Source organism: Nannobrachium achirus (genome assembly GCF_963921795.1).
Source record: "Nannobrachium achirus genome assembly, chromosome: 3".
NCBI lineage: Eukaryota > Metazoa > Chordata > Actinopteri > Myctophiformes > Myctophidae > Nannobrachium > Nannobrachium achirus.
The window spans coordinates 71118875-71140685 of record NC_137812.1 but is presented as its reverse complement, the minus strand read 5'-3'; the positions used below and the strand labels follow the sequence as shown (position 1 = coordinate 71140685).

Below are 21811 nucleotides of genomic sequence, written 5' to 3'. Positions count from 1 at the left end.
ATACATCTAAAATACCAAATTAAACATTGACCAAATAATCAAAATAGTAGAGGCATAAATTGTGAAAATAGCAGATCCACGTTGCGAGGCGTTGTGAGCATGTAGATCTGCTATTTTTTACAATAGAATCGTGTTAAACAAAATGTAAGTGCTTGTCAGGGTTGGGGGTCCCCAGTTAAAATATGATTCTTTTGGGGGTCGCAGCCTGAAAAGGTTGAGAACCACTGAAGTGAGGCACTAATTTGCTACACAAAAGGTTAGAATATGAAGGTTTCTGCCACACAGCAACAACATTCCTACTAAATCATAACCGTTTTCTGATAAAACCTATGTTGCTACAATATACAGTATATATAGATCTAAAATGACAGATGCTTTCCAGGTCTAAATGGGATGACATCATGTCATGTCAATTTTCCCATAGCACTACAACAGTATAGTTATCTGTGTGTGTAAAACATGCTACTGTATACAGATAGGTTTGTCTCTGTACACGTTTTGACGTGATTATGCTCAACTCTGACCTGTTATCTTATTCAGGTTAAGCACATCAAAACAGTTGCTGTTTACAAGCTATTTCCTATTCAGACTATTGCTTTAATGGGATTAATGGGGTTATCAGAATATTGCTGTCAATGTAAAGACACCAGTTCATGAGTAGAGGTTCAACAGTTAACCAAAGTGATTGATTTAATCAATAAAAGACAACATCTTATTATGTTACAATCATCAAAGACCACACTGGATCAGTGTGGAAGAGAATTGGAATCTGGCTTAGAGGTAGGGTAAGTTAAGTTTAAGTTTCTTTAGTGGGGGAAAAAGTGTTAAATATCTCTATATTCTGATAGTACTCATTGATATACTGTAAGAGTGTTTGTTCAGTAACAGGAGTCTCCATGTCTCTCCAGCTCTTTATTAAACAGAAAGTGCATTTTCATGTTCGGGATACCAATTTTATCCAATCAGGATAGAGAACTCAGACAAGGAAGTGATGACACAAAGCAATGAGCAGGTTTAAGAGTCAGATCTTACCTGCGCTCCTGTCCAGACCGGCGGTGACGGCGGCGAAGCTGGGGTTAAAACACGGAACTGGAGGCTCTGGAGTCTGGCACACATCTTTACGGTACAAACAGCCAGCACTGTGGGACACAAAGAAAACACGTTTTTACCTTCTCCTTAACACTGTAGGACAGACTGGTAGAGCTGGCAGATCGGCAAATATTGAAGGTTTTTAGATATTTCTTTGTAAGCTTTGAAAATGTTCACCTATAATGACTAAAATGTCTAAAACAGACATGCCAGGTTGGAGGTGGTTGAAGGGGGATGGAAGAACTACAGCAGGCTGAGTTTGTAGTTTATTTTTCCAAACTACAAGCAGATAAAAAACATGGAAGACTGCATCTGGCTGACCCAAACCTTTCATTCTGCGACCCCAGTCACCCCACAAAATAATAATATTTATGATATCTACAAGCTCACATTGCGAGGCGTTGTAAGCTTGAAGATAATAGCTATTTTCATGATTTTTCTTTTATTTGGCCAATGTTTGACTTTTGTTTTTCATTTTATAGCTATTCAAAAAGCCTTAAAAGTTATGAAATTGCCATGTGCAGCAAGATACCTTGCAGATATTATACATTGGTTTGTTTACCGTTGAGTGCAGCGAATGTTGCACATTAAAACCCATTTAGGCCTGAACACATTATGACGCAATATTTTATGCTTTAAATATAAAAAAAATAGCAGATATACAAGCTTGCAGCGCGGCTTTTGAAAAATCGTGAAAATTAGAATTTTTACCCGATTCTATAAGTGTCTTTTGAATCCTTCTAAGATTTTTTGAAAAACCCTATGTTTCTATGTCAGCAATCTGGCCAGCCATCGTCAAAGAAAAGGTCCTTTTCACTTAACTGGAGCTCAGTTAGTCTGTTCTTGAGAGACTACTATGTCAGTGGTGCTCAAACCTTTTCATGTGAAGGACCCCCAAAATGCTATTTATTTGGCCACGGACCCCCATTTCAAAATATCTAGTTCCAGGGACCACCCAGAATTAAAATTTGAGATACAAACATTCGCTTTGAAAATACATATATTCAAAGATTTGCACACATTTTCACGACTTTTTCAAAAATAGCAGATCTACAAGCTCGCAGCGCGGCACTCGGTGCCGCGCTGTGAGCTTGTATATCTGCTATTTTTCACTGGTTGAAGCATTCAATAATTCTAGGCCTAAATGGGTTAAGAAAATAATCCCCAAATCATTTTGCCAACCCTCAGTTGGGAAGCCGCTGATGCAGCTACAGTACATGTATGACCAGTGGTCACCCGTGGCTCTGGTCACACCTAAATCCAAATATGCATTAGCTGCATTACAAACTAGCCTGCCATGTTTTTAATACATCTGCTGTAGTTTTTAAGCTAAATGATGGAGAGTTGGTAACCAAATGGACCCTTATAGATCTTTAGCTCTTGAGGTCGTAAAATGAAACCAAATGGACAGGAAAACCCGTATGGTTCCATTTGGTTCATGTTATGCTCTTTTTTTGATTGATTGATTGATTGATTATTTAATTAGACAAAAATGGAGAACAGTAGTCAATGCAATTGAAATGTAGTACAGTACAAGTACAGTTAAACACCCTGCCTAAAAGGAACATCTCAAATAAGACCTTTTACGGTCTTTTTGACGTTGTTAGCCCTCAGTATAATTCATGGACATTATAAATAGCAAGCAAAGAAAACATTCAATAATATCGCAGCTATAAAAAAACACTATATGTACAGGATCGGCTCTGAAGAGTTACATTATTGTCAAACAACTTCATTACTTCATTTACAAGACATCTACACAATTAGTGAATGTAGAAGAATTCTTATTTTGATCAATGTGTGCTCTCTTTTATTGGTACCAACATCAACACAGCATGGAATTTTGGACAAAATCCTATTCAATGATAACAAAACATTCTGAAGTGTTGAGGTTTGAGAGGCTAAATCTCATCAAATGGTGGTCTGTTGCTCAAATGCCGAAGGAATAATGAACCTTGATGTGAAAAGGGTTGAAAAAACATTGTTTTAAAGGACAACTCCGCTCCAAATCACTTCTTGGCCCATTTTCCTACTTATATTGATCCATAAAGACTGTCCATGGGGTATAAGCCTATCACCTTTACACTATTTGTTGTGTTCAAAAGTGATTTTTTTTTTTCTTCATGAATGTGGTACTAGTTGTCATTACAAACACATCCATGCCTTGGTTGTCCCTCACAAGCTCATAAATCATGTTTTGGGGTGAGCATTCTGCACAAGTGCCAATCAAAGTGAATGTACTGGCCAATCACAGGGTATATTTTCCGCGACTTGGCAAAACACATAAAAACATAACATCTGTTTAGCAGAGTGTGATGGCTTATGTCGGACAACGATGGCATGGATGTGTTTGAAATGACAACTAGAACCACATTCATGAAAAATAAAAACACTTTTGACCACAACAAATAGTGTAAAAGCGATAGGCTTATAGGCTCCACTCTATGCTATGAGAGCTGCTGGGTTCTGCTGGGGAAACTGGACAACAGGGGCATTTCTGCCCAATAGTCTTTTTGTATAAGTAGGAAAATGAGCCTAGAAGTGATTTAGGGCTGAGTTGTCCTTTAAAGGATTAAGTAGGGTGGGGGGGGGGGGGGGGGCGTGGGGTGCTGTTCCCCAGTCTGGGGTCTGTGGCAGCTAAGGTCAATGTATGTGTTGCAATGCTAATGCTGGAGAGTTTCAGTTAGGAACCAAATGGACCCTTACAGGTCTGTTAACTCTGAGTAGTAATGAGGGGTCCATGGCCTAACTCAGTGGTTCTCAAAGTGGATTCCAGGGACTCTGAGGGGTCTAAATTGACCCACATAAGCCTGTAACTCTTAACAGTGTACAAATGGAACCAAATGAACCCTTTGGTTCCATTTGTACACTGTCAGAGTAATGGAATGACCTTGACATTTGAAAGTTTTGAGATACACTGGCCTAAATCACGTCAAACGGGGGATGCTTGAAATTAAAATGTGTGAGAACCTTTTCTCACACATTTTATGGAAGACTGACTCAAGCAGTTCTACACTGTCTTTCTGGTGTGTGTGTGTGCATGTGTGTGTGTGTGTGTGTGTGTGTGTGTGTGTGTGTGTGTGTGTGTGTGTGTGTGTGTGTGTGTGTGTGTGTGTGTGTGTGTATGTGCGTGCGTGCGTGCGTGCGTGCGTGCGTGCGTGTGTGTGTACCTCTGGGTCTTGTAGTTTGTGTTGATGGTCTGATAGCATTCTCTGTCTGCAGGATACATGTTGTACTGCTGTACGGAGTCTCCTGCAGAAAACACAATATGTACAAGTGAAAGGAGTGAAACATAAATAAGGTTACATGCAGACATATACCGGTACACAATGATTAGTAGTCTTTAAGGTGGTTGGGTTCCATTTGATATCCTTCTCCTATCACAGCAGCTCACCAATCTGGCTGCTGCTGTGTTTGCACATTGTCGTACTTCACCCAGCAGATATGGGAGTTATTTATCATTGGTCATATTTTCAAACTCCTTGGGTGGTTATTAGGAATGGGTGTCGTTCACCTTTGAATCGATACGATACCTTTTTCGATACCATTTTCGATACTTTTTATTTAAGTTAGAGCAGAGGTGATGATGATGATCACACAGTGTGGCGGAGCGGAGATTATAGACGTTGGATAATCATCTTAATAATAAACATTATAGGCTATTGTCGGCTATTTTCCACAGTAACGAGTGTAGCCTACTAAAGCAGTCATTAAACTCTCAGTAGCCCAACTGTTACAGATGCGAACGGCCAGGGGTGCGTTCCAGAGTATCGAAACGAGGTATCGTTCGTTTTTACGTGAACCGATACCCTATAGTATCGACGTCATGCAATCGATACCATTAAAAGTATCGCAGACAATACCCATCTCTAGTGGTTATGATCTGTGGGAAGTATGTGCTTCTGATGTCTTGGTACAGTGGGCAAGCGGTTAGGAAGTGTAGCTCAGTTTCCATACACAAACACACACACCTCGAATGTACTGCCACCTGACAGGTTTTACAGGTCTACGTTTCAAGAAAGGTGGAAAGAGTGGATTTCAAGGATCTCCTCTTGACCTACTGTACAACCAAGCCCTGAATGGACCTGCACAGTCCTATCTAGCTAGCCCAATCTCACCCTACACTCCAGGACAGGTCTCTATGTTCTAAAGATGCTGGCTACCTGACAGTCATCAGGTAGGTACAATAAAATAAAATAAATACAAAAAAACATACTCTCCCCCAAGCCTTCGGCCACTAGGGGGGTCCTCAGAGTTACTACAGCCAAATCTTTGTGTGATACGATAATTTACAACAACTAATTGAACCCTAGCATCCCTATTCTGAGGAGAACTTTAGCCAAAAATAGCAGATCTACAAGCTGGCCTTTCACTCTTTTAATGGCCTACTCTTTTTTGCCCTTTTTTTGTGAGCTTGTAGATCGCCTATTTTCGGCATAGAGGTTTTGTGTACAGGCAAAAAAGAGCAGACCAAGTAAAGAGCGAAAGGTCAAGTTTACTAAGTATTGACCGTGTAAGTGGTTAGATGTCTGAAAATGCACATGAACATGAATCCAACATGATAATGATGTCAAACAAGTCTATGAAACTATTTATGATGTTCTCAGACAGTCCGGGAAGCCGAGTCAATGGACACTTTAAATTCTACGCTTAAAGATGCACTGAAACGGAAGTTCTGCACATGCTACACTTCCTTATAGTGACACAGTTCCTAGTGAAACAGTCCAGAAAGGAGGGATATAATGCTGGAAGGAATGTGATTTGAAGGTCAAAAAGTATGCGGGCCATAACTCATTGAAGACATTTATTGTCTCCACCAGCCGAAGGCTGAGGGAGAGTATGTTTTCCCCTCCGTCCGTCCGTCCGTCCGTCCGTCCGTCCGTCCGTGCGTCCGTGCGTCCGTCCGTCCGTGCGTCCTCGCAGTTTGTGAACAGCTAATCTCAGTCACCGTTGGCCCGATCGCTGCCAAACTGAGCACACACACTCCCTGGATGCCAATCTAGAACCTCTGCCCCACATTTTTCAAATCGGCCTCATGGTGGCGCTATAACAGGCCGATTTGTGTGGCCTGGTTGTTACCAGCTAATCTCCGGCGCCGTTGGCCTGATCGCTGCCAAACTGAGCACACACACTCCCTGGATGCTAATTCAGAACCTCTGCCCCACATTTTTTAAATCAGCCTCATGGTGGCGCTATAACAGGCCAATTTGTGTGGCCTGGTGGAGACCTGTGCTCGGAAGAGCACTGCTTCTAGTTTAATATGTAAAGACGGGTGGCTGACGAACGGCGCTCAGTGTCACAGCGTCGCTCCCATAGACATGACAAGGCAGCAGCTGCAGAAACAATTTTGTTTTCATAGGACATGAAATGTCGGCCGCAGCTTGTGATTGGCTGAACCGGAGGCAAGCCAGCGCTCACACTGGCTCGGCTGTGCGGGGAGGACGAACGGGGAGGCGGGGGAAGGGAGAAGCCGCGTGAACCAGCAGCTCGCGGGGTGTGAAAAACGTATTTTTGATTTCACTAGGTCTTTAAATCTCACCTTTTGTCTTTACACTAACAGTTTAGCCTCGTTCCCTAGATGTTAACTGAACTAAATGTTCTGACTCTGCTGAAGGCTCATAGTCGAAACGGGCAAGCGTTTGTTTATTGGTGTTTGCTAATGAAAAATAAAAAGTGGAAATGTGATTACTTTGTCCTCCACTGATTTAAAATCTTGGATGTGCTAACTTTTTGGGGATTTTTTCAATTAGATTATAAATACGTTTTTACCTTTGTGCTTTTTTAATTCCTGTTTTTATTTATCCCACTTATTACCCGGCTACTAAATAAAATTAATAATTTGACTCAAAACTAAAAACAAAACCTCCCAGCGCGACACGGTCGCCTTGGAAAACAAAGTGCTGATTAGATAGAATCCATTTTCTGATACTACGTCGTCTATTTCTCGATTAAAATATTTTTAAAAACATTCTTGAGATCAACGTTTAGTTCTAAATGTCGCTGTGTGGTTGTTTACATGGCTGACATGTTGGATACGGCACTAAATTCATGCAGTGCAGCTTGACTGCAGCAGGTGTTCTGAGTCTTTGATTAGGCAGCGGTCTGTTATAGAGCGGAGCGGTCTGTTATCCAGAAATAACAGACCGCTGATTTCAGCAACTGACCAATCAGAATCAAGCATTCAAACAAGCCGGGTAATAATTCTTGACACTAGCTGCGTTTACATGGACACTTTTAATCGGGTTAAAACAAGATTTAAAATAAATCTGATTAAAATGTATACACCAAATAAATCTGATCAAAACCAACCCGATTGGTGGTCTAGACCTTTTTACAACCTGATCAAAAAACAGATCAGATTGATCTCACCACATGTAAACACTTAATCCAAAACCTTCAATCAGGTTTATTTTAATCAGATTAGAAGAAATGTGTCCTCCATGTAAACACGGCTACTGTATGTATTTTAGGCAGCAAAGAAAGGAGAGCTCCACCACCAAAACAGCTCCTCAAGCCACCACCACCACAACCTCCATTCACATTTGCACCCACTGCAACAGAGACTGTGGATCAAAGATGGGCCTCTACAGCAGGAGTTTTCAAAGTGGGTGACGGGGCACCCTGGGGTGCCGCAACGGCAGTCTGGGGGTGCCGCGAGATAAGTTATTTTCAGTCAGTTCAAACCAAAATCGCTATTATCTCAACGTTTTCCTCACAACTTAATCACGAAAATATCGTCACTGTCGGGCAGAAACCTCGTATCTCCAAGTTTCAAATGTGTACGTCTTTTGGTAAAGCAAAGCCCTGCTTCATCATACAAGACTGTCGCACAAAACTAGTGAAAACAGCCGATCTACAAGCACACAACGCCTCGCATCTTGTAGATCTGCTGTTTTCACTAGTTTGATACATTTTATAGATGATAAATACAAAACGAACGGTTTTGGACATACAAGGGAAAAAATTATAATGTAGGGGTGCCTCGGATTAAAAAATAATATTCATGGGGTGCCCTGAGACAAAAAGGTTTGGGAACCCCTGCTCTACAGCCACCTGAGGACCCACAGATGACCAGACCACCGACAGGATGACAATCATAGTCGTTTTGAGTGGTCGCCGATGATGGTGATGATGATGATGATGATGATGATGATGATGATGATGGTGTGTGTGTGTGTGTGTGTGTGTGTGTGTGTGTGTGTGTGTGTGTGTGTGTGTGTGTACATACTCTTCCTCATGTCTCTCTCTCCCTCCATGTGTGTGTGTGTGTGTGTGTGTGTGTGTCTATGTGTGTGTGTGTGTGTGTGTGTGAGTGTGTGTGTGTGTGTGTGTGTACATACTCTTCCTCTCTCTCTCTCCCTCCATGCTGCTGGTAGAGCTCCAGCTCCCCCTGCTGGTCCGCACGCTGCCTGACGAGCTGCCAGAGTCTGAGCCTGACTCGCACACGGCCCCGCCCCCGGCCACGCCCCCTGCCACGCCCCGCTCCGCCGGACACCTCCGCCTGGGCCGCGACACACACACACCTGCACACAAGAAAAACAATCAATCAATCGATCAGTTCAATACATCCATTATTACTCCACACACTCCCCTAACAGACAGATTTGGACTCCAGAGCAGGCACGTGCACACATAGACATCAAAGGGAGCTTGAGCGTGAGACCCTGCTCTTTTATCCGTCTGTAAAAAGTGCCCTCTCCAGACCATGAATGCAGTTTTTACTGTGGTGAAAGAAATACAAATGCCCTCTTTCCATGCCATACCTGAAGGCAGCATTCACTCTCTTGATCTTGAATGCAGCATCTTATGTTGAAAAATTGCCCTCTCTCTGTAGAAATCAATGCCGTTGCGCCACATTTCCAGTATTCACTTGATTATGCTTAGTTCAGTGTGGTATCAAGCACCGAAAATAGCAGACCTCCAAGCTCACAACCTGTCGCCCTGCAACGCGTTGGAGGTTGGAGGTCTGCTATTTTTGATATTTTCACCAAAATGCCCTTTTAAAAATCTCAGCCCCTGCCTCTCTAACATTGTCTGCACGTCCCTCTTTCAGAGTATCTCGTGGCTAAACCTGGCCAAAAGTTTCTGAACGTCTAAACATCCTGCAAGTTTTGTTGTGAAAATAGCTGATCTACTAGCTCACAACATGTCACGGTAGCGACGTGTTGTGTGATTGTAGATCAGCTATTTTCAGAATGTACGTCGTGCGACAAAGTAAAAGTCAGGCTTCACTTCGGAGTTGTGTAGATTGTTGTATACGAGGCGATGCACTGCACACAGCGCTCACCGACGCAACATTAACATTTAATGTAAGGGACAGTAGTGGGTATAACACAGCATTAAGCTATGAACTTTTTCGGTGGCCGGTTTTGTTTAATCAAACAACAAGTTTACCAGCTCAGCATTTGGGACATGTTCTGTGTTTGCTGTATCAGCACGAGTGAACACACGTGATGGAGAGGTGAGCAGTGTGCGCTGCAGACCTTTTGCCCCATGCAGGGCTCTAATGAGCGAGATACGTACGAAAATTACCCTAATTAATGTGAAAATCGAATTGATGATTTTCTTATTTTTTAAATCTTCAAAACCAAAAAAGTCGGCGTTCGATTATAAAACGATCAATCGCCCAACCTTACTTTGAAGGCCAGCATCAGTGTTTTGTATTGTGTGCGGGCAGCAACCGGGAGCCAGTGGAGGGAGTGGAGAAGGAGGGAGAGGTGAACATTTTGGCTGGTTGAAGACCAGTCGTGCCGCGGCATTTTGGATCAATTGGAGAGGCTTAAGTGCACATGCCGGTAGGCCAGTGATATTTTTTGGGCTTTTATGCCTGTTTTGAGCGTTTGCCTGTGGTTTTCTGAACTGTGTTTCTATACCGTTGTGTTTGAGAGGTACTGTGAGGTTCTGAACTGTGTTTACTGTACCGTTGTGTTTGAGAGGTACTGTGGGGTTCTGGACTGTGTTTACTGTACCGTTGTGTTTGAGAGGGACTGTGGGGTTCTGAACTGTGTTTACTGTACCGTTGTGTTTCAGAGGGACTGAGGGGTTCTGGACTGGTTTCAGAGGTTCCGTCTTGGAACAGCGGTTCCTGCTTCGTGTTCCGTTGGCGTTCCGCTGTGGTTCCCCTGTCCTCCAATCGGCTTCCTTCTCCCTCTCTGACATCATCAGCACGCTGTGGTCAGGGACACTATCAAACAAACACACTGTCATTAATTCTTTCATTTTGGTGGATCATTTGATAAATACTGCTACTACTAATGATTAGAACTTGTTTATGTCATTTGGCAATTATTTAGAATCAATTCATATTGTAAAAATCACACCCGTGTGAAGTGGAGCTGTGTGTGTGTGTGTGTGTGTGTGTGTGTGTGTGTGTGTGTGTGTGTGTGTGTGTGTGTGTGGATCATGTGTACCGATTTTTGTGACATTTGAAGAAAATATGTAGGAAAAGGAGCAAAAAGTGTGTTTTGGAGAAAATTCAAGATGGCGGAAAATCTATCATGGCGCAAATGGGCGTGGCCTATATGGGGAGATGCGTCATGACCCAAGGAATCCAGGGAAAAAATATCTTTAATTTTCCGACCTACGGTTCAAGAGTTACAGGTCAAAACGTAAAGTGGGGTGTTATGGCGCCACCATGCGGCCAAATGACACAATTATTTTTTATTTAATCCTTGAAACCATTATGAACCTCCTCTCCAAGTCTTGAAACTCTAGCCCCTATGGTTTGCGAGAGACAAATAATTGAATGTGAGTTTTTGCGATTGCCATTATAAGTCAATGGGGAAAATTAATTCACTAATAAATTAATATCAATTAAACTATTGAACCTTTCTCTTAGCAAGTTACTAGCCCACTATTCCCGAGTAAGCCGGTCGATTTGACATATGGCGCGAGTGTGTGGTGGCAAAACTGTGGGACTAGTAGCGTGCCGAAGTCAGGCTACATACAGACACACAGACAGACACACAGACAGACAGACAGACCCACACGGCCACGTATAGGGAGCCTGTGCTTCACACAGCTCCAAAAAATATGTGTTGGCTTTTGTAGCAGTGGACATGAGAAGTACAGGGCATTAGCTTATATGAATAAGTCCAGGTCATGTTTTTTACTCAAAGTACAGCTTTGTTTAGTAGTCAACCATAATCCTAACCCTAACCCGGACTAATGGGACGTCGGATTTCCCAACTCTACAGTCTTTAACTCATTGACTGCCAAGGCCCGAGTTTCCCGAGTTATTACAGTAGTCCCAGGCTGCCACAGCCCGAGTTTCCCGAGTTGGAAGCCATTTTGAAAAAAACAAAAAAAACTTTTTTTTTTTCAAAAAACATTTTTATAAAAAAAATTCTAAAAATGCCTAAAATGTATTAGGCATGATCGCAATTGCGAAATTGCATGTTTAGCCCCATAACAAACACATCTTTCAAAATGTCAAAAATGGCTGTTTTGTCTGACTTTGAAGGCTTGTATCTCATGAATGCCTGAACGGATTTCCAAGCGGATTTTTTTGTTTGAAAGCTGTTAAAAAGTACTACACATATGGTGCATGATCTAGGCATGGGCGTGCACGATCCGTGCACTAAAAATGTATCCGTGCACTAGAAATTTAGGAAGGTGGCAGTGTTTGTTTTGTCTGACTTTGAAGGCTTCTATCTCATGAATGCCTGAACGGATTTCCAAGCGGACTTTTTTGTTTGAAAGCTGTTAAAAAGTACTACACATATGGTGCATATATGGTGCATGGGCGTGCATGATCCGTGCACTACAAATTGATCCGTGCACTAGAAATTTAGGAACGTGGCATCCTGGTACTTGGCGGTCATCTTGAAAAGGGCATTCAATGAGTTAAGTACAGCTAGTTTAGTAATAGTTTTGTTTACCCAGACTCTACAGTCTTGAAGTACAGCTAGTTTAGTAGTAGTTTACTAGTAGTTTATTACCCAGACTCTACAGTCTTGAAGTACAGGTAGTTTACTAGTAGTTTAGTAGTAGTTTTTTACCCAGACTCTACAGTCTTGCGTCGGTTCTTCTTCCCTTTGTTAGCCGTCGTTGGTCCTCCAGACTCCAGGCTCTCACACTTCTTCTTCTGTGGTTTCACATCGTCTCTGGTCTGGAGACACAGACACAAACATGTAAATAACAAACTGAACCAAATGTACACTCTCAGAGTTAGATCTTGTAGTGTAGATTACAATGATAGAACCAGTGGTTCTACCACCTGGATATCCCTCTGTCACAATGAAATTGCTGACATTTTGTCACAGAGGTTTTGCCAGTTATTTTGGCAGGCTGTGTTTAAGCGTGGTCTCACTATCGCCGCTTTCACTGCCTTGGGCCAAAGGCAGAAACAAAGCTAAATTAAATCACGTCCACCTTGAACTTGACAGTAGTCTTCAAGAGACAAAAGAAGACTTTATTTTTTGATGCAGAGTAAAAAGAAACTCAGTTTCTTTGACTCTGCGTCCAAAAAATAAGTATTGGCACATTGACTACCAGTGTGTGTGGCCACCTTATTGTCTCTTGAAGACTACTATTTAGTAATATTTAATGAATTTGTTAATAATCTCTTAAATCGATTAGTTCGATTTGCCATTGCATCCCTGAAAAATGTCAGACATAAAGAAGCACAAAATCTAAATAATGAGAAGTCCTCCATCCCCACCTCCAGCTGTGCTGAGTCAGTCTTGCTGTCGGTGTATCTCTCGGTGCTGCCGAGGCTGCTGTGTGCAGCGGGACTGCAGAGCAGAAGGCCTGGCCGGGAGCCTGGGCCCACGGTGAGGCTGTCTGGCCTGCTGAGGCTGTGTGCCGCTGGGCTGCAGAGCAGCAGGCCCGGCCTGGGGCCCGGGCCCACGGTGAGGCTGTCTGGCCTGCTGAGGCTGTGTGCCGCTGGGCTGCAGAGCAGCAGGCCCGGCCTGGGGCCCGGGCCCACCGTCACGTTGTCTGGGAACCCGGCAGGCGCTTCCATGGGAAACATACTGTCTTCTGCCGGCTCCAGCTCCAACTGCAGCTGCATCTCCGAGTCTTCCTTAAAACCCTGCGAGACACGCAATTATAAACACAGTCAGGATGTTTTGTTTTTCACCTTTCATCTTATGTATATAATATAAGTTATACTTTAACCACGTAAACCCTTTATACTTAGGGTGCGTTTGGAACTGCACACACTGACCGGCCCAACTCAGAAGCAGGGCTGTCCCTGCTCCAAACAGTGATAAAAACAACAATGGTGGAGAAGCTAAATGCCAACTAGATGAGGCTAAATTAAAGGCATACTAAACGAGGCAAGACGAGTGCTACTGCCAGTCATTGCTGCCAGTTATAAACCTGGTGCTTTAGGCAGGTATAGGAGTCCTTGCAGTCATTTGCAACATTTATCGAGTGCTGTCCCTATGATGTACTTATTCCTGATCCTATCCATCCTTGTTGCTCCCAGATTCTCTCAACATTTTAGTCTCTGCTACCTCCAGCTCTGCTTCCTGTCTTTTCCTCAGTGCGACCGTCTCTTAACCCATAGATACACATTTAGCCTACTGTAGATCAAAATAGTCAGTGCATATTAGTGATGTGCGGGCCGACCCGTTGCCCACAGGTCCCGCTTGTAGATCTGCTATTTTCAGCATGCAACACCTGAGAGCAACCAAACATAAAATGACTCTCTTCCCCACTAGTCCCTCCCTAACGTTTTAGTCTAGTTTTTATTTTGTTGACGAAATTGTCGATATATTTAGTCTTAGTTGTAGTCATCACAGCTTCGTTTTTATTTAGTTTTCGTCAATGAAAAAAAACGCAGTCGACAAACATTTTTCATCAGAGTTTTAGTCGACGAAATCAACACTGCTACTCACAGGGTTAAAGTGCGTGCTTGTGGTCGTGGTGGTGGTCTTGTGGTGCGGTGCGGGGGGGAACAGGGGCTCGTTGTTGTTGCAGACGTCGGGGTCGGGCGTCAGCGGGGGGGCGGGGCTGAGGTCCTCGCGTTGCTCCTCCTCCTCGGCAGCGGCGGTCGTCATGGTTACGGTAGAGGAGGGGGAGGAGCCAGGTTTGTACTTGGTGTAGAACAGAGAGACTCTGTGCTTCTTCTGAGGCTGGGAGGAAGAGGTGGAGCCGGAGCCGGAGCCGGAGCCGGAGCCGGAACCGGAGCCGGACGAGCCTTTCTTATTGGAGGACTGGGACCGAGGCGCGCTGCCGCTATTGGCCAGCGCCGGAGAGCCCCGCCCCTTCCCTTTGTCGGAGGTGTGGCCCGAGTCCACGTAGCTCTTGCAGCTGCCCTTGGTTTTACTGTTTAGAAACACACAAATAGAGCTGTCACCATTACACATTTAAACTGACGACTAATTGTCAGACAAATAATTACGGTTAAGGATTTAATCGTGTTTTTGGCATTGAAGACTGGAACATCATTATGAATGCAAGCTTAATTTATGTTTGCCATTTAGGCTTCATAATCACAAACTGCACAGGGCAGATTACCGAAATATTTAATAATGTTAAACTTTAAAAACATGTAATGGAAATAACAGAGATAGCTGATCTACGAGCTTACAATTCTTCATAGTGACACGTTGTAAGCTTGTAGATCTGCTAGATTTCTGGAATTTTTCATCATGGAAGCGATTGTAAAGATTTTGCAATTACTTTGCAATTATCTCAAATAATTGCGATTAGACGATTATGTAATAATTGTGACAGGCCTAATGACAACATATTAATCCATTTTGTGAAATGTGGCTGTATGAATCTACTGACAACAGGCATCTTAACAACACTAGACAGTAGACACTGATGCTAAATGATGCTGCTGAGTTGATTCTTGAACACCTACATGCAGTTCAGACTAGTCCACAAGGGGGTGGCATTAGGCCAGCTTTGTTTGGCTCTGTGGTGTGGCAAAGCCAGCATAATGATGGATATTGTTTATGCCACAAGTGTGGGATCTCTGTATAAAAGGGGAAGTCATTCGTAACAGAAACTGGGGTCTATAGTGAGTGGCACATCTTCTGATGGTGGAATAAGTATCACACACAGCAATAAGGTAGTGTATTATGAAAAGTCTAAAACATAACTTTTCATTTCATAAAATGCAACAAAGTACTATAGCTCCTGCTCAGGAGGTTGTACTAGAGTTCCGGGAAGCAAGAACTAGTGAAAATAGCAGATTTAAAAGTTCACAAGACTTGAGATTGTCGATACGCTATTTTCACTTTTTTATGAGGTACTGTATTTTTTCTTTTTTCTTTCTTTTTCTGTATAAAACTGCTTGTGATATTGTTGTATAAAGGTTTCTAAGATATGTTCAGCATTTCTTGTCAAATGTGAATGTTAAACTAAAAGCTGAAAGCAATAAAAAAGTATTAATCAAAAAAGAAAAAAAAAATACCACCCCCTTCAGGGGTGATTCTGGTTGGAACTCTTCACCCTCCTATGGAATAAACTCCCAGTTGCAGACTCAATCCCTAGCTTCCACCATGGTCTGAAGACTCACCTATTCAGACTCCACGTTAGCCCATAGCATTTACCGTAGAACTTGCCTACCCCCGACAATACATGTAATTTAATAGCATTGTTAATTTTTGTGTTATAATTTGTTATGATTTCTTTTTATTGAATAGGTGCTTGGTCTACCTGTTTTCTTAGATTGTCCTACTATTTCTTCCATTTAATGTATTAATGTTGATGTACTGATGTTGATGTATTGATTACCTTGCTTATTGTAAGTCGCTCTGGATTAAGAGTGTCTGCTAAATGCTTAAATTGTATTAAGAGCAGCAACAACACTAGTATATTGTCGTTGTCGGAAATCTTGTATCTCCAAATTTGTAAGTTCTTTCGCAAATCATACAAGGCCGTCACACAAAAGTAGTTTAAATCATTTTTAAAATGATAACTTCAAAACGAACGGTTTTGGACATACACGATTTTCACCCGACAACGACGAAAACTGTTGCTGGAGTAGTCGGAACGCCACCGTCGCCCCCTACAATGTTGTGGCCCTCGGCTTGGTACCCTAGACATAATTCGGCACTTAGTTGGGGAAAACTAATTTGGGAACCCTGATATAAGCACTGAGCTGGTGGTACCTGACTCCGTTGGGGGTGATGTTGTTGACCGGGGGGTTGTGTTCTCTGGACAGAGCAGCGTTGCTGTGGTTGATCCTGATGCCTGGAGAGGAGAACTCTGTGAGGATGTACTGGGCCTGGTGGAACGCCATCAGACACACCCCCAGCAGGGAGAAACTGTAATGTAAAACACACAGTACACACACTGAGCCCTGTGGAACGCCATCAGACACACCCCCAGCAGGGAGAAACTGTAATATAAAACACACAGTACACACACTGAGCCCTGTGGAACGCCATCAGACACACCCCCAGCAGGGAGAAACTGTAATATAAAACACACAGTACACACACTGAGCCCTGTGGAACACCATCAGACACACCCCCAGCAAGGAGAAACTGTAAAAACACACAGTACACACACTGAGCCCTGTGGAACGCCATCAGACACACCCCCAGCAGGGAGAAACTGTAATGTAAAACACACAGTACACACACTGAGCCCTGTGGAACGCCATCAGACACACCCCCAGCAAGGAGAAACTGTAAAAACACACAGTACACACACTAAATATACTGACAAATTAGAAACTAAATTAGGGAGGGAGTAGTGGAGAAGAGATCCAGTAGAACTTAAAGACAAGTCATTTTATGTTTGGTTGCGGTCGGCAGATCTACAAGCTTGTGAGCTTGTGTGGATCAGACATTTTCAGCCGTTACGGCGTCATCACAGCCCGCCGAAATACATCTCAGTCGACTAAATCAACTGTAGATTTAGTCGACTCAAATCTTGTGGTATTTAGTCGACTAAAACTAGACTAAATCTGAAACATTTCAGATGGCTAAAATACGACTAAAACGAAATGGAATTTTAGTCAAAAGACTAAAACTAAATCAAATGTGCAGTCAAAATCAACCCTGGTGCATGGCATGGGTGGGGTGGTGGTGGTGGTGGCAGGGTGCTGACCAGGTGAAGATGAGGGTGAACACCCAGAAGGTGTCCTCCCAGCTGGGTCCGGGGACCACCTGGGCACACAGCGGCAGCATGTGGTGGGGCAGCGTCACGTTGAGGGTGAAGGGGAACGAGGACCCCCTGGAGGTCACCAGGGTCAGGTCCCTGATCACCCAGGAGGAGGTGAAGTCTGGAGTGAACCTGATGGACACAGAGAGAGAGAGAGAGACATTAGCCATGTTTCCATAAACGTATTCGAATTAGGGAAGCGAATAGACCCTATTCACAGCCCGCCCACGCATGCGCACTCAGCGAATTTCTCAGCAACTTCCTGGTGCTGACGTCAGCTTTGGAGGGTAAAATAACATAGAAATCGCTGGACTTACAGCCAACAAATCATTATTTCGAACGGTAAAGTAAATTATACCGCTTTGTGCCTTTTACTATCTTGTGTTCTTGATTATGCTAGCCGTATTTTATACATTACTATTCGGAAATTGCATTAAATTTGCGATTTCTGTGTTAACTCTATGGGATATTAGTAGTTTTTCCCCTTCTACCGTGACGTCAGCGCCAGGAAATTGCGTAACGTGAATTTGGTCAATTATCAGAAATGCGTATTAATACAAAGCGAACTTAGCCTGTTTCCATTTGCGGGTGTGTCATTCGAATTAGCGAAGGTCGCATGGGTTGACAGAGTGCTCATCCTGCAAGTTTCAGCGTCCTCTGGAAGGTGGCCAATCTGCAAGCTCACAGCCCGGCGCGGAGACGCGGATGCGAGCTGCTGTGAGCTTGTAGATCGGCCACTTTTGGCACGCAACACCGTGTGATGAGGAAGGGTTAGCCACGGATGGCTCGACTCCGGGAGGTGAAAACGTGAGGAATTTACACACAGTCCGTGTCACTCTGTGTGTAACAAACAACCGGTTTGTTTTGTGGGCTAACGCTATACAATGGACGTTAAGCGGCAGGGGAAAGTGTTAAGTTGGCGGACGATATGGACCCAGAACGTCATAACGTATTCGCATGTATTGTCTGCCCCGTTTCCATTCACAAATGCACATTTAGTTTATTCGATAAAGCCTGAAAATCCACTTCCTCCAAGCGGATATTTTATACATCGTGATTTAAAACACTCTTCCTCGTAATGTGTAATAACAGTGAATTAATAATGTCCACTGTGGTGATTTGGAAACCTAAGGGATTGGTAGGGGGAAGTGAAAGTGTGTGCGTGTGTGTGTACAGTATGTGCGCGCGCGCGCGCGTGCGCGCGCGCGCGCGCGCGCACGCGCGTGTGTGTGTGTGTGTGTGTGTGTGTGTGTGTGTGTGTGTGTGTGTGTGTGTGTGTGTGTGTGTGTGTGTGGATATATGGAGGAGACGGTGCTTCTTGTATCCATAGACTATGATTAGTCATACAGTATCAAAGAGATTCTGAACTTGATGAGTGCATCTACCAGTATTTGTGTTCAAGATGTTTTCTTGTAAAATGTGAACATAAATAAATGATTAAATGTGTGTGTGTGTGTGTGTGTGTGTGTGTGTGTGTGTGTGTGTGTGTGTGTGTGTGTGTGTGTGTGTGTCTTGCTCAAGGACTCTTCGACACTAACTCTGGGAGAGCCCGGGCCGCACTACCTCCTGATCCACTGCCGCCTAGGTCATTTTGATGAATCAAAATGATCATTTTCTATCAATTGAGAACCCAGAGAAGTGCTCTATGAAATAATGTCATCATGGTTCACATAGGAATGAAAGGACTCAACTGTCACAGTTTAATGGAAAGGAGACGTGTAGTACGTGTGAAAGAGGAAGTAAAAACAGTAAAATGCTGTTCCAACACACACACGCAGCCCCCCCCCCCCCCAATTATTGTGAAATATTTTCACAAAATATTTTTGTGAAATATTCTGGAGGGAAAAAAAAGTGTTCGACTGACCGGGCTGGAACATAAAGTTGCTACAGCAGGATAATAATGTGTTCTATAAAGAAATACATTTATTTTCAAATAAATGTGTAAACGGCAGGAATTGAGAGTTGGACAGCCGAGGCTTGTACGGTAGATATGTTGCTAGAACGCTGTAGAGGTTTGTTAAATGGCTTTAGAGGTGAATTGCTGGGGTGCCAGTCAGGCTGGGCCTGACAATAATACTCCACCCTGACGAGCACTAAGAGTTGAGGCATTACATTTTCTATAACACGGTTCTATTGAGAAAATAGACAATCTACAAGCTTGTAGATCTGCTATTTTCACAATTTCTGCCTCTAATATTTGACAATTTGGCCAATGTTTAATTTGTCATTTTAGAGGTATTAAAAAGTCCTTAAATTGTCAGTTTAGGAATGTGCAGATACCCTCTATACACTTAAACTTTGTGCTGGTTTGTTTACTGTTGAGTGAGAAAACAAAGTTGCACATTAAGTTAACACATTCGTTGCAATCTAAAAAATCTCTTTGAAGATCCAAGCTGCCAAGTCTCCATAGACTTCCATGTAATTCATAGTGCACGGATCATGCACGCCCAAGCTTAGATCATGCACCACGTGTGTGCACGCTGTTCACAGCTTTCAAACAAAAAAATCCGCTTGGAAATCTGTTCAGGTATTCATGATTTAGCAGCCATTATGTTTTCTTCAAATGTAAACAAACATGGCTGCCATGTTTGAAAGATGGTGTTGGTATGTGGGTTAAACATGCAATTCCTCGATCTCGATCATGCCTATTACATTTCTGGAGGTCCAAAAACATTTTTGAAAAAACGGCCCAAGGGATGGTGCTTTTGTGGTCCCCAACCACAAAAGCATGAAAAGGAGCAGATCTGCAAGTTTGAAACGCTTAGATCTGTTTCTTTTTATGTGACAGCCCTATGTGTATCAGACCTACAGTGTACTGTACTGTACTTACTGTACGTAACAGACCTACAGTGTACTGTACTGTACTTACTGTACGTATCAGACCTACAGTGTACTGTACTGTACTTACTGTACGTATCAGACCTACAGTGTACTGTACTGTACTTACTGTACGTAACAGACCTACAGTGTACTGTACTGTACTTACTGTACGTAACAGACCTACAGTGTACTGTACTGTACTTACTGTACGTATCAGACCTACAGTGTACTGTACTGTACTTACTGTACGTAACAGACCTACAGTGTACTGTACTGTACTGTACTTACGCGATGGTGATCTCCGAGGAGGAGTTGTGGTCCAGACTGAAGGGATGACACTGCAGAACCTCGAAGCCGAAGCCCTGACAGCTGTAGCCGTTGATGTTCATGGACATGACGGTCAGGGGAAGCTCCCCCGCGTTCTCCACCTTGAAACTCTTCCTGATGGCAAACAGAGGCTTGTTGGTACGCACGCCTGTAGGGACAGAAGAGACAGAGACCGTTTAGTAGGGTTCTTGTTGGTACACAGGCCTATAGGGTGTGCCAATTGTAGTCCCAGAGCGTCCATTTTTTGGGTCAAACACTGCTTACACAGGTGTTCTGATTGGAGTAGTAGTATTAGTTCTATGCCAATCAAACAATTGAAACACCTGTGTTTGACCCAAAATATGGCCGCTATAGGACTACAATTGCGTCACCGTTGGCACACACTATAGGACAGAGAGAGGGACAGTTTAGTAGATTCTGTGAACATCAATCAAGAACTCTTTGTCATCAATTCATTCTCCACAATTAGTATTTTTACACAGAATAATACCGTAATGTAATGTATCTCATATAAGAGGTGTTTCTCATATGAGCGTAATGATGTTTTACATATAATTCTGCTGGCATTGACTCTCGTTTTGGTCTTCCCTGACACCGAGTTTAAAATGTACAAAGAGTAAAAATGGCCAATATGTGTTGTTTTCTTTTCTTTTCCTTATTGTTGTGGAGAGTGCAATCATTCAATGCACCAAGCAACGAGGGTGAATACCAATACAGAACAATACAGAACAATACAGAACAATACAGAAAGGTATTGCAGGCCATTTTGACACAGTTTTAGGGGGGTGCTACCCCATTCCACGAATGCCCGATTCCACGAATGCCCGATGCATACAAGCTGTACCTCATAGACCTTATTCACACCGCGGCCATGGCTGCTATCCCAGGAAGTCATGTGATCCAAGATGGCCGCGGTGTGAATAAGGTCTATAGTAAAGGTGACTAAAGAACAATAAAGATGACATAAAACACAATACCAATTGGTATTATTAAAGGGGAGATATAATGGACCAAAGTTAGGTTTCCTAACTTTTTGTGCAGTGTGTCTTACCGTCTCTACACTCCATCAGAGTGGACTGGGGGACGTTGAACCTCAGGGAGGCCCCGGGCCCCGGCAGCTTCCCCCCCACCCTGAGCAGCTCCTTGGCCCCGTGGCCCCTCACCGTCACCATGTCAAACACCGTCAGGTTGTTCCTGGAGACGCAACACAAACACACAGGCAACGTTAACACTTCGGATGCCACCATAATAACTCATAATAACACACAGGCAATGTTAACACATCGGATGCCACCATAAAGCCCTTTGCACACAGGACAGTTGTGTTTTTTTGTTTGTTTTTTTCGTTTGCTGCATGAATAAAACCCATTGGATTTGGTGTGCAATACTGTGTGGAATCGGCGCTGCGGATCCCAAAAGGAGTCATAAAAGGAGTGATGAGTTTTTTACCGCATGCGACAAGACGCACAAATCAAACTGGGTTCGATTGAGAAAAAAACGC

The 21811-nt window shown here is 43.3% G+C and overlaps 1 protein-coding gene across 1 annotated transcript in view; it reads right to left on the bottom strand.

The window, feature by feature from the left end:
* The window catches only part of tmem131l (transmembrane 131 like), a 120022-nt gene that overhangs the window by 13736 nt on the left and 84475 nt on the right, over window positions 1–21811 (bottom strand). Inside the window, exons 21-31 of the mRNA XM_080721259.1 lie at window positions 21362–21504; window positions 20272–20458; window positions 17110–17295; window positions 16164–16319; window positions 13935–14364; window positions 12752–13123; window positions 12090–12199; window positions 10107–10273; window positions 8430–8612; window positions 4260–4341; window positions 1033–1139 (exon numbers count right to left, since the gene is read on the bottom strand). Of these exons, the coding sequence (XP_080577385.1) occupies window positions 1033–1139; window positions 4260–4341; window positions 8430–8612; window positions 10107–10273; window positions 12090–12199; window positions 12752–13123; window positions 13935–14364; window positions 16164–16319; window positions 17110–17295; window positions 20272–20458; window positions 21362–21504 (2123 nt within the window). The remainder of the gene's footprint in view (window positions 1–1032; window positions 1140–4259; window positions 4342–8429; window positions 8613–10106; window positions 10274–12089; window positions 12200–12751; window positions 13124–13934; window positions 14365–16163; window positions 16320–17109; window positions 17296–20271; window positions 20459–21361; window positions 21505–21811) is intronic.